The sequence below is a fragment of the Populus euphratica genome, unplaced genomic scaffold (genome assembly GCF_000495115.2).
Source record: "Populus euphratica unplaced genomic scaffold, PopEup_1.0 scaffold163.1, whole genome shotgun sequence".
Lineage (NCBI taxonomy): Eukaryota > Viridiplantae > Streptophyta > Magnoliopsida > Malpighiales > Salicaceae > Populus > Populus euphratica.
Window position 1 is genome coordinate 298,302 of NW_011499948.1, and position 13,711 is coordinate 312,012.

General features: G+C 30.6%; 1 protein-coding gene across 2 annotated transcripts; it reads left to right on the plus strand.

The window, feature by feature from the left end:
- Positions 1–7,880: 7,880 nt before the first annotated feature.
- LOC105137735 (transcription factor FAMA-like) lies at positions 7,881–10,227 on the plus strand. 2 transcript variants are annotated; one of them, XM_011043572.1, is made up of 5 exons: positions 7,881–8,117; positions 8,325–8,441; positions 8,537–9,235; positions 9,436–9,843; positions 9,937–10,227. In XM_011043572.1, the coding sequence occupies exons 2-5, from the start codon at positions 8,418–8,420 to the stop codon at positions 10,024–10,026; spliced, it is 1,221 nt and encodes a 406-aa protein (XP_011041874.1). In that variant the 5' UTR covers positions 7,881–8,117; positions 8,325–8,417; the 3' UTR covers positions 10,027–10,227. The 2 variants fall into 2 exon arrangements, with proteins under 2 accessions (XP_011041874.1, XP_011041873.1); XM_011043571.1 differs by lacking the exons at positions 7,881–8,117; positions 8,325–8,441 and having other exon boundaries at positions 8,489–9,235.
- The last annotated feature ends 3,484 nt before the right edge of the window (positions 10,228–13,711 follow it).

Here is a 13,711-nt window from a genome sequence, read left to right on the forward strand (position 1 = left end):
TTTATAATTTGTACAATTAATCTCCCTGTGGTTCGACCCCGGTCTTTCCGGGTTATTTATTACTTCGACACTCCTGCACTTGGGAGAAGACATCAATCTTTTAGTCGTGTCACTTATCAATGGGTTTTTATCAAAGGTTGACCATAATTCTTTCAAGATCAAGAGGTTAGAAACAAGATCCTTGGTCTTCAAGTTTGGAAAATCACTAAAACCTTTAAAAACCAAGTTTGTTGCAACATTATCATTAAAAAACCAGTATAGATACAGAGCTCACAACCATAGAATGTATTCTATAACCCTTTTATTTTGATCAATGAGCCATGTGTTGATCAATATATGTTTGAATCCATCAAAAACCCTAGAAAAACTCTATGAATACCCCCTTAGAAAATCAAATCAAAAAGAGAAAAAGAGGCAAGGAAAAGATTGATAAAGGAACTCTAAAGTTTAATGGTTTTATAGTTTAACACAATGATTTCTTTTACTTTTAAAGAAAGTAGAAGGAACCAAATGGCAACAACCTTGATTTTAACTTGAAAGGTATAAAACATTCACTTATCTTGGTAAATGATGTTTATGATGAACATTTATAGCCTGTTCTTTCATGTTTTATGATGTTTTTGAACATTTGTTGCATTATATTACTTTTATCTTTGATTTTGATTAATGTTTTAAATATCATTTTCTCTTTGTTTAATCATGTTTGGAGTTGTTTGTTAATGTTGCTTGATGTTTAGAATATGCTTGGATGTTTAGATTAAATGAAATAAAGTGATTTGAAAATCTAGCAATAAGGTTATTGATTTTTTTATGGTTTGGTAGTGTGTTCCTGATTTCAAAGCATGGTTTGGGTTTTAAGTATTTAAAGAGTTAGTTTTGAATCGAGATTTGATATTTTTATAGGTTATTTTAAATTGGTAGTTTGAAGTTTGGAACCTCTTCTATGTTTTTGATGTTATGTGTTAGTTTTTTTTCTTCAAACATGTTTGATTATAGTTGTGTAATTTGTTAGAATGAAAAAAACATGTTTTAGAAGTACAAAAATACAAGTTTTGGAGGTTTGACACTGTGATGGGTTCCTAAGCTATTTTTATATTGCTAAGTAATGTTCTTTGTGTTCTTGGAAAAGGACATTGACTTAACTCTATAATTTGAATTAGTTTTGGTCTAATTCTTTGCACAAAATCCTTTATGCAACTTTATTAGTCAATAATCTTGGGTTTATTAGTATCAATAACATGTTTTCAATAGGTTATAATCCTAGGGTTTTGGTTCAAAATCAAAATATATTTTGACAAAATTGTGGTTTTTGAGTGATAATCAAACTGTATAAATGCTAGATTTTTTATCCTTGCATGATTTCTAATATATTTATATCCTTGGTTTGTCTGTATTTGATCTGATTTAAAATCTATGTTGCTAGGTTTGTGTTGAATGTTTTTTGATGTTCTTCATGTTTGTTTTGCTAGGTTTTAATCCATTTTGATAAAATATTTTTGAGTTTTTGTGTTTTCGTATGCTTGATTTTGTTTTGGATTCTTGTTTAGGTTTTGGTTTTTTTTTTGGGTCAAATCAGTAGACTTTGGTTCGGTTTATTATCAAATCAAAAGTTTTGGGTCAACCCAATTGGATCAAAATCGAGTCTAAAGGTTAAGACCCTTTTTGATTGGCAATGATTTTGCTAAAGGTTTTCTTTGGATTAAAGGTGTGTTTGGCAAATATCTCTCAAGCCTATTTTAACAATTTTGTTTTTAGAGAAAATGAGTTTTTGTCAGATATGACCTTAAAAAAAAAAATTCTGCTTATTGCATATGACCTATTTCTTACAAAAAATTGCAATTTATTTATAAAAAAGGAGAGAAAAAATTTAGCATTGTTTTAGAAATTTTTTGTATTTCTTTATATTTTTGTTATAGAATTTACAACAAGTTTATAAAATTCTTTAAAGATTTTAGCAATATTTCAATAACCTTAAGTTTTTTTTTCTTTATTTGAAAATTAATGTTCAACATTTTGGTATAAATATTGGATCTACATGTAGGTTAATATTTAAATATTAAAATTGACTAGAAAATTCTTATATTAATCAATTTTAATTGAAAGTATTTTTCATCACAATATACGAGGTTTGAAAAACACTTTCCCCTTCCAAGATAGGTGAAGTCTGTTAGGGAAACTACATGGATTCTTTCTATAAGAATTTGTCTGGGCACACGAGCCTATAATAAATTTAAAATGCCAATTTTGTTCATAAACATAAATTTTTGTTTTGAGATATAGACATATTACTAGTTAGGAACCCATCAACACCTTTAAACCACATTCAAACTACACAATGCAGCTTATCTTAGGTAAAGTTCGTTAGGGCTGTTAATAACTTTCTTAGCAATAACCAATCCCCTTACCTTGAAATTGATGATAAGACTAGTCCACCCAGGTCTCTCAGTGACCCTAAACTAAACAACTAGGTGACAACTTCTTGACTTTTACATCCCACCATGCCGTGCATACATATGCGATGGTCAGATAAAAAATAATGCTCATTATATATGTTATGTTTTTTTATACCAAAATTTCTTGCATCATTCTTCCCCTTGTTGGAAAGAATTTATCCTTGATTTTAAACAATTCTTCCCTCATTCTTGTGGATGTTCAATCAAGGTTGAGCTTACAACCGAACACATTTGAGAAAATCAAGACTACAACTTTCTTAATGCAAGTGTAACATAAAAAGGTTTGCTAACAATATTTTCCCATTCATCCCTGGTAGATACTATTGTATTAGAGAAACTAGTTGTTCACCTGCTTATCAACCGCTAGGATGCTGCTTTTACTAGACTATTGGTATAAAGGAATTTGGTATAAAAGCCCTTTTAGACCTCAAAATAGACATTTTCTTTAGCTCTTTATATGATATCTTCTTATTATCCAATGCATATCTAAACTAAAATCTTCTAACTCAGCATTGAAATTATAATCTAACATGAGATTATTGCCCTTGATGATAACTAGGGTGTTCTTTTTTGACAACACATCTTTGATGATGGCACTAAAACCAACTTGAAATTATTAAAATGTCAACTTTGGACCTTTGACCATTGGCAAGGAATAGCAGGCTGGTCCATTGATTATTTCCTAGCTGAAAATTTTTATTACTTCAATATCTTTGAAGTTAGCTCTAAATAATTCTTTTAAAGTATCAAAATATTCTTCATATGTATAAGAGAATCCTTGGAGATCCTAATTTATAAGAATCTTAGGATTTTCGCAATCCTAAAGCTCAATGATATCTTTAACTTTTTCCCCATTAATTTCTTATGGTTTATTCCAATCAAAGGTACAAGAATTATAAAAATTTCAGTTTTAATATCATATTCTTTTCAATTATGAGGCTAGGCCACCTTATTTACTTACACCTCTAAAACAGGTTCTCAAAATTAGCCACGGACCCATGATCACTCTTCTCAAGATTTACCAGGTTTCTTTTTACCATTCAATGTATTAGTTCTATAATTTGCTTTACAGTCTCTCCTTACCATTCAATGAGTTAATGTTGCAATCTGCTTTCATAGATCTTTAATTGTTAGTTCATTAATTTTGCACTCTTGGACATTTGTTTTAAAGGTAGAACCTCTTCATCACCTTTTATATGAACACACCTTATCTTGCAACCTCTTCTAAACATGGTTATTCAACAAAATATAACAACAAATCATAAATAATTATTTGAATATGAGACCAAATACATCACTGAACCTAATGAATAAGAATCAAAGATAAAGAAAGCCAAACTTTTCTAAAAAAGATCACATAAAAATTCTAAGTTGTAGTTTTATTACTAAATAATTCTCTTTTAATAGTCTGCCCTCAAAACAAAGATTACAATATCTTATATAGGCCTTAAAATGACTTTTACAAAAAAAAGAATAATCAAAATTCAAATTCAAATAGAAGAACGTGATAAAACCTGAAAATTAAGCTTAAATTCCAAAATTAACTAGGAACATAACAAAACTAATAAAATAGCATCTTATAAGCCTAATTTAAAGGCCTTCTTAATATCAGCTGATTATAACAAGTCATCTTATTACAAGACTAGGCCTGTAGAATCTCTTGAAAAAAATTAAATATGATCCAACCATTAAATCAAAAGTTGTGAACCTTTCCATAAAAAGGTAGTTTAGCATGATCTAGTCTCTTCTTAAGTTTGGACCTATATATGGTCCAAATACATATATACTAGTTTATCTATATGGTTTAAATATAGTAAATCCATATTCGATTGATTAGAACTTTCTACATTGGATCTATTAGTTAGACTGATAACCTAGGAACCTAGTAGCTTAAGTAGTTTGTTATCTTAATTTGATTTCATAACATCATGACATTCCACCTCTAACACCCATAATTCAGTTTGAATTCTATTCAAAATATGAATTAAGTTTTAAATGAATTCCTTTTTCTTAATATATTAGTTGGTTTATTTATTTAACATAAAATATGCATGCTAACAAATGAGAGTTATAAATTTTTTTATCAGACTTCAAATTTAAAATTTATAATGAACATTAATCAATTTCAAAAAAATTCTTAATTGTCTTTACATGAGAATCCAATTATGCTACTAGTTTGCTTATAAAAGTATTAATTCAGCACCTATATTTTAGAGTTCTAATATAAAAATAGAAGAAAAAGAAGTTATAAATTGCATGGTACTATTCTCTTGAATGTTAGTAGTGTTACATTAAAATATCACCACTATTAATATTCATCAAGAAAACACAGACTTTTAAGTCATTGGTAGATAAGTAACTGTGTATTATTGTCTAAAGAGAAATTGGCTTTGGATATGCGACTTATGACTTATCATAAACCAACTCCATATTTTTACGATAAAGAAAACAAACATATATCCATTCTAGTTTTGATGTTGTCCTTTGTTTTTCCTTTCACATCTATAATTGTGTTGAAAATATTTTCAAACATGTTATTTTTAATATGCATGACATCAAGATTATAACAAGGGATATTGGTCTTTCAATAATGAAGCTCTAAAAATACTTCACTTTACCCAATTATAGATCAAATCAGGACCAGGAAAATTTTGCTTATCGGATTAAAGATCAAACACAATATCATCGTACTCTGACACCACGTCATACAATTCTCCACTCGATAGTAGCAATGATATAATCTCTCTTTCAACTCTGTCAATAGAAAAGTCCTTTTTGTACTTATGATTCTTTGGTAAGAACTGCCTATAACAATAAAAAAAAAACACTTTCTCGCCATTTATTAACGTAAAGGCCTTGTTATTTTTCATACAATATGAATATGCTAGTTTTACATCTATGCTCTAACTAGAAACTATTCCATACACAGGAAAATCATTAACTGTTTATATCAAAGCCGCCTTCATTTGAAAATTTTATTTCCTGAATACATCATATGTCAAAGTCTTGGATGACCACAACTGTTTCAACTCATCCATCAATAGACAAATCTATATTCCAATATGGACTATTAGAATCAAGTATAGTCATAGATAAAAACATAAACTCTAACCTCATACACATCCATAGTGGCAAGTTATAAACAGTGCGTATCACCGGTCAACAAGAATAAAGAGTAGTAAATGACCAAAATAGATTGAATCTGTTTGTATATAACCCAAGATGTTTATTGCTTGATTCCACTAAAAATTAAAGATGCACCATATTAAAATGTTTCTAGGCTTTACCATCAAAAGAGTACACCATTACTCCATCCACTATATCATATGAATGATGTCATGTCATGTGCTCAACAATCTTTGGTGACATAAATAACCTTTGCAGTCTATGTGTGATTGATAAGTATTTAAGTTTTATATGTATGATAAAAGTCTTTCCCCTACTAGTTATGAGTTTATAACGAGCATGCTCATATGTTCTATATTCGATCAACTCTATATTTTTAAGGTAGTATAACATGTAGAAGTTTGGGCCAATGTCAATTTTTTCGTATTCTAGATCACTGGGTTTTATCATAGATTTAGTAACATAAAAGTTCTTTTCTAGCCTATTTCTTTTAAGTAAAATACTATTCACCCATTCGGTAATTCTGCTGTAATCGACCTCAATTAACTCATAATCTGACTTGATGGTGAATATTTATGCAATAACCAATAATTTATTATGACTTGTACACTCATTCCATAATGGTTTGTTAAAGTTTTTTAAAAGATTAAAAAATTTGGCTGCTTGGCTGCCTATATTAGGTTCTTCATCTACTATTGGACATTGACCGACATAACCTTGATTCATTTCCATCGCATCTATGATCATATTCCTATAAAGATTACTATTGTCATCTACAACTTTATGCATATTTCTAGAACTAGAAGTTGACCTAATCATTCTTTCTACCAAGGTCTTGTGAGGAATATATGGTTTTTCGTATGTATACCAATACCAGTATCTCTCTGTGAAGCCTTTTTATTGAAGATTCATTATTACAACATTTGGATTGATAAACTTTTTATTTTTACACATCTTACATGAACATCTAATAATCCTTTTTATTGAAGATTCATCATTACAATATTTGGATTGATAAACTTTTTATTTTTACACATCTTACATGAACATTTAATACCACCTCCACTAATATTTCTCGGATTAGATAGTGCATATTTAATAAAACTCTAAACTCCATTACAATAGTCCATTCTATGCACCCCTTCAGGTAAATCTCGATACATCCATAAATAATAATCAATTACTGTTATCATACTTACATAAAATATTGATAACAACAAGTATTAATTAATTGTAAACTAAATAAATAACAAAATATTGGTTTAACTCAAACTTATTCAAATTAGTTTAATAGTAAAACTAATTCATTATCAATTCCTTACATAAATTCAAATTTCTATACATTTATTGAAAATTTCAATTCAATAATAAAATTGATAAAATATAAAGCGAAGACATTAAATAAGCCATTATTTATTTCATCACAAAACGCCTATGCCATAAATTCAAATTAAATTTCATCAATTTACAAAAAAAAAATCAATTTTACAAAATCTTAAAGAAACTCCAACATGTACAAATCATCAATTTATACAATAAATTTCTATGGGGAAAAACTATAAAATAAGCAAACACCCGAACAATATACATATATTATAAAAATATACAATAAAAATTAACATTTTAAAATTAAGTTCATATAAAAAATGGATAGTTTTGCTTACTTGAGGTTACAAATCCTCAATAAAATTTGAATCAGAATAGGAGTGTTGATAAACTGAGTGTTGTGGTGATTATTTGTATTGGGAGGTTGACTTGTGATAAAATTAATGGGGTTGTGTTGTTTATTAATTGTGAAGAAAAAAAATATAAGAGAGGAAAAGAGGAGGTTTGTTCAGTAGGTTATAAATTAAATATTACAAATGTATTTACTAATTGATTTAATCAACAAATATAAATCTGCTAATAAGTCTATTTATAAAAATGATATGTTATCATACTTTTTCTTTTTTTTTCACTGTAATTCTGTTGGTATATATTAAAAAAATATTTTTGACGATGTTTACGAATGGATACAATGAAAAATTATTCTATCGGTAAAGTTTACTATAATCTATCAAAAAAATTAATTAATATTTTTATTTATATTTATTAATTTTCTAGCGGTGAAATCAAGAAAATAATAATCCATATATCATCTCATTTTCAAAGGTAAAAGTTAAATCAACAAATCTGCAACCTTCCATCTTTAATTAGAGTCATGAATAGAGGTGGTAAGAACAATGGAAAGAGCGTTGTTGGCCTGTGAAACCCATAAATAACGAGAGGTGAAAGTGAGGTGGACATTAATCCAAAAGGATCATCTCTCTTCCTGTCTCTTTCTTCAAGTCTTCAAGTCAAAGCCAGCTCTTCCAGGCAATCTTGGCCCATTATATAAAGACAACACTCACCACCCCAATCCAAGAAACTTTCAGTTGATATAATATCAACTTCCATGGTGGTACCCCATGCTTCTTCTGCTCTTCAAAATATCATATCCCCACTTAATTTTCACCATTGTCTTATTATACTCTCACTGTATGGTCTCTCTCCAATCAGGTTATTGTGGCAGCTTCTATTTCCAATCACTTCCACGCAACTTTGTTTCATATTTTTTGTACTCTAATCAAAACCTAGCGTTAGTAATTACAGCTACACGCACGCGCGCACACGTATATATTAGTGGCTAGTGTTATTGCTATAATATTTACTTGCTGTTAATTTGATGGAGTCATCATTTTTTTTTTAATTTGTTTTTTTTTTCAGGTGGACCAAGTTAAGGAAATTTGACTAGCTAGCTAGGGCTAGCTTGTCCTTGCATGAGGGTTGTCGATTAAAGGCATTCACATATATATAGCAATGGATAAAGAAGAGAACTACTTGGTATCTTAGCTCTCAGTGGTAGTATTATTTGTATGTTTTTGTTGATAAATCAATTCACCACGATGTTATTTTGCTTCGAGCTTGACTACTTGCAGGCAAGTTTTGCTGGGCTAGATTACTCTCTAGACCATCATCTTCATCAACCACCACAGCACCACGAACTCATGAAGCCGCGGATAGCTGAAACTTCTGGTGATGATGACAGCAACACTGGGATGATTTATTATATGCTCAATAATCCTCATCAACCACAAATGTCACCTGGGTTTTGTACTTCTACTTCTTTCGATAAATTGAGCTTCGCTGATGTGATGCAATTTGCAGACTTTGGGCCTAAGTTGGCCTTAAATCAAACCAAGATATCTGAGGAAGAAATTGGGATCGATCCAGTGTACTTCCTCAAGTTTCCGGTTTTGAACGAAAAGATTGAGGAACAATCTCTAATGGTCCCTCAACTAGGTGGAGAAAATGATGAGAGGTTTACAGGAGTGAGTAGTGATGAACACAGGGAAGGAATGGTCGGGGAAGAGGGGGGTGTTAGGGAAGATGAAGAAGCTAGGCTTTGGGATAATAACTCGGTGCAACTTCAGTTTCTTGGAGATCAAGATCTTCAAAACAAGAACCCTATACCAGAGGGGAAGAACAAGAGAAAAAGGCCAAGAACTATCAAGACAAGTGAGGAAGTTGAGAGCCAAAGAATGACTCATATTGCAGTTGAAAGAAATCGAAGAAAGCAAATGAATGAACATCTTCGAGTCTTGAGGTCTTTCATGCCAGGATCTTATGTACAAAGGGTATCAAATTTTAAGTTCTGTTCAATAAAAAAATGAAAAAGCATCAGATTTTATGCGTTCCATTCAAGAAAAGAGAAAAAAAATTGCTTGTTTTCATTAAACAGATCTTGATTTTTAAGATCAACTACCAAAAAAATGGAAACCATTCTGCTTTGAGGGAATTCTATAACAAGATCATAATGGTTTTTGTGGATATGCAGGGAGATCAAGCTTCAATAATTGGTGGAGCGATAGTGTTCGTTAGAGAATTGGAGCAACTACTTCAATGCCTCGAATCCCAGAAGCGGCAAAGACTAATGGAGGATTCAGCTCTTGCAATCCAACAACCTCATCGTCCATTCTTTCCTCCTATGCCTCAACCAAATGATCAAATGAAGACTCTGGATCTCGAGACTGAACTCCGTGAAGAAACCGCTGAGAACAAGTCTTGCTTGGCTGATGTTGAAGTGAAGCTTCTAGGGTTTGATGCAATGATCAAGATCCTCTCTAGGAGAAGGCCAGGTCAGCTGATTGAGACCATTGCAGCACTGGAAGATTTGCAGCTTAACATACACCACACCAGCATTACCACCATTGAACAAACTGTTCTCTATTCATTTAATGCCAAGGTATAAAAAATCAGCTGCTGTTTGTTCATTTAACAGCCTTATTTTTAAAACGAATCAATCTTGAATATACAGTAACTTTCTTCTTTTGTTCAGATTGAAAGTGAATCTAGGTTCACAGCAGAAGACATAGCAAGCTCAGTTCAACATGCATTCACTTTCATCCATGCAAACAGCAGCATGTGATGCTAATCTAAGATGGACAGAAAAGATGAGCTGTTATGTATTTCCTTACACCTACTTTTGGATTATCCTTTTTTAGCTACTTTCTTTTTTTATTTTTCCATTGGATTTCCTATTTTTATTATAGAAATAACCACTGGTTACTGATCTAGCAACTAAGTATTGAATAGTTTCGGTTGGTGATCATTCTAATGAGCCGATGCGTATGCAGTCCATCTTTCTTTTTAAGTTCTTGGCATCTCTTCTCATTCTCTTTGTCAGTTCCTTCTCCTATTCTATTATGGTATCACAGCTTGATTTTTAAAACTTTTAAACCATTATTTTTTGCATCAAAACAAAACTGATTTGCAGTGGTAATCTTTATTTTTGTTCTCTTCATCTCGTTACTATTTTAAGCCTACTGCACACGTTGCTACTTCAGAAAACATATCCTCCACGTCACAACCCATGACAAATCCCCTTTCAGTATTGCCACCCCTTGTAAATCCCAATAGCGTACATCTTGATGGAATCGGCAGCTGCAACCTTCAATATGCTCATCGCCATGTCTTCTGAAAAAGCTAAGGTTCAACCCTTTCTAATTAATTGGCTAGGTTCATTTAAATTCATAAATGATAGCCATCCATGCCCTTTCAAAACCATCACCATTGATAACATCATAAAAACATAGTTTTGAAACCCGATCTGGTCATTGACTTGGTCAAGTGATCGGGTTACAAGTCAGATGGGTAGACTTGGGTCAACAAAAAAAAACCTATAAAAAAACACATAACTAGTTACAGTGTAACACTTGCATAAACCAAATTTAAATTATAAACCAACATAAATTTAATTCAATATTCAAAATATAAACCAAATTTAAATTCTAAAATATTTAAAACAAAATATTCAACCACATAAATTCTAAAATATTTTAAAAAAATCCAACAACATAAATTCTAAATCAACAACGCATTCACTTTTGTTAAATGAACACATTAAGTTCTTATGTGTCTATAGGAGCAAAATTTGGATCAAATATCGATGAAATTGAGCCAATCTCGTTAACACTTAATAAATTATCAGCATACTCCTTTGAAACTTCATCGTCACAATCATCTTCAATATTATTAATATTTATGACATTTACATTTCAAACACAACTAATAAATAAATATTATGTGTTCAACAAAATTTTATTTTAAATAATATCTATCACTAAATAATCAATTATTAATTATCATCATCTAAAGTATCTTGTATGGTCATAGTTGATAGAACTTGGTGAAAACTCTGTGCTTCTACAGTTGTCAAGATTGATGGGTTATCTTTTACCACCTAATTTTCAATGTCACAAATTGTCTCAACATTAATTGGATCATAATTTCATCCTTTCCAATAATTCCTATATATTAAAAGTGAAGATAAACACAATATAAATATTAATAATGTTACTAAACAAGATAAAATAACATTTAAGGAATTAGAGAAAAGAAAAATACTTTTGTTTCAATCTTAGATTGCAGTGGACGTAAACAAGGTCATTAAGTCTTTGATGCTCCAATCTATTTCTCTTCTTGGAATGAATATTTTCAAACACACTTTAATTTCTCTCACATCCCAAAGAACTACAAGTTTGACTTAAAACTCGTATAGCCAACTGTTGTATATTTGGAGCATTGGTTCCATATATTATTCACCATTCATCTATACAAAAAATATTAAGTAAAAGGAGACTATGTCAAATAATATTTTTAAATATAAAAATTATATATGTGGAGGCATAAGGGTGCGATTATTTATTACAGACACTCGACCAAAGTCATGTTCAACATTCCTAAAGAACTTCATTTCACTTGTAATCTTACTTTGTAATGGTAGATTTTCATATGCATACTTCTCAAGAACATCTAGAAGTCCAAAAATGGTGCTTATATGTTTATCCATTATATTTACATCATATTGAAATCGAGGATTCAACTAAAATACTGTTGCATAAAGATCTCTATAAAATTGTTCATCCTACCGATTATTGATAATGTCTATGAAAGGTTTCACTCTAGCCTTTCTCTTTTGAAATCTCCTTATCATTTCGTTTTTTGCATAATGAATAATATCATACAAATATCTCATCGAAGGTCTATCATCACCATCAACCATTTATAGAACTCGAATTAAAGGCTCACTCATTCGCACAATTATTGCACATTCTTTCCAAAACAGAGAGTTTAGCACACTCTTAACAAATTTTTTTCCTTTACTATCTTTAGCATAAACAGATGAGACCCATTCCCTAGATGTCACCATAGCTCTGAACTCATCTTTATGAGCTAAAATGCTTTGCAATGCAATGAAATTGGTAGTAAAACGAGTAGGAGTTGGACAAAGTATTTCTTTTCCTCAAGTGAACTTCCTCATCAAATACAATGGATAACAATTATTATAAATGTAGTTTGTGATACCAGAAGCATGCTCAATAACATAACAAATTAACTGTAATTTACTAATGTTCTAGAATATGAGGTTGATGCAATGAGCAACACAAGGAAAATAAAATATTGAAGGAAATTCTTCCATCAATAACTTGCCAGTAACAACATAATTTGTAGCATTATTAGTCACCATATGCACAATGTTTTCTACCCCAATATACATAACAACCTCTCTAAACAACTGATACAACAATCTAGCATTCTTTGAGACATCTGATACATCCACAGTTTTCCAAAAAACTATTCCTTTAGGACAATATACTAAAAAGTTAATTAAAGTTCTCCTCTTCTGATCTGTCCATCCATTAGCCATTAATGTGCAACCAGTCTTCTTCCAAATCTCTCGATAAGTCTTAATATAAATCTTGACTTCGTCAACCGCTTTTGCCTAGTAATAACCACAAATAGCATGCAAGTTTGGTCCTTTATAACAGGACCCATGACTATTACAGCATCTATGGCATGCTGATAATACACAGAGTTAACAGTATTAAATGGCACACATGCATTAATCATCCACTTCGCTAAAGCAAGATCACACCATTCAACTGCTTCCTTCATTTGCCAACAATTCTAAAAAGACTTTTGAGCACTAGGAGTTGTTCTCTGCATGAAATATATCCCTAGTGTTGTAAATTTCTTCTGCTTTTTATAACTTGTAGTCGATTGTTTTACAACGCTAGTGCTTTAAATCTTTTTTTTTTTTTTGCAATCTTCAGTAGTAACATATGCTTTTTAGTATTGACATCCTCATCATCATCATCATCACCATCATCATAATCTTCTAAGTGCTTAATCATCATCTCTTCATACTTCCTTTATTGTGCATTAAATGGATTGAAATCTGCTTGTATTTTTCTAACTCTTTTTTTTATTTCAGCATTTCCTTTAAGATTTAAAATCATTTGATGTCGAACATCAGGAGGACATTTGTGAAATTATTTAACTTCTCCTTTAGCTCCAACTAAATGTTGCTTAAATTGATTAATACCACCACTCGCAATACTTTAGCACAATATTAAACAAACTAATTTAGTTTTTTTTACATCCAACACTAAGTTCAGGAGCTTCTCTACAATGACCCCATGCTAAATTTGTTCTTCCTCTACTACCACTTGACATAGAATATAAAGTTTGAGATGATTGGGCTGTTAAAGGATCATTACTTGGAGTACTACCATCTTGTGATGACATTTTAAGAACCGATATAATTTATA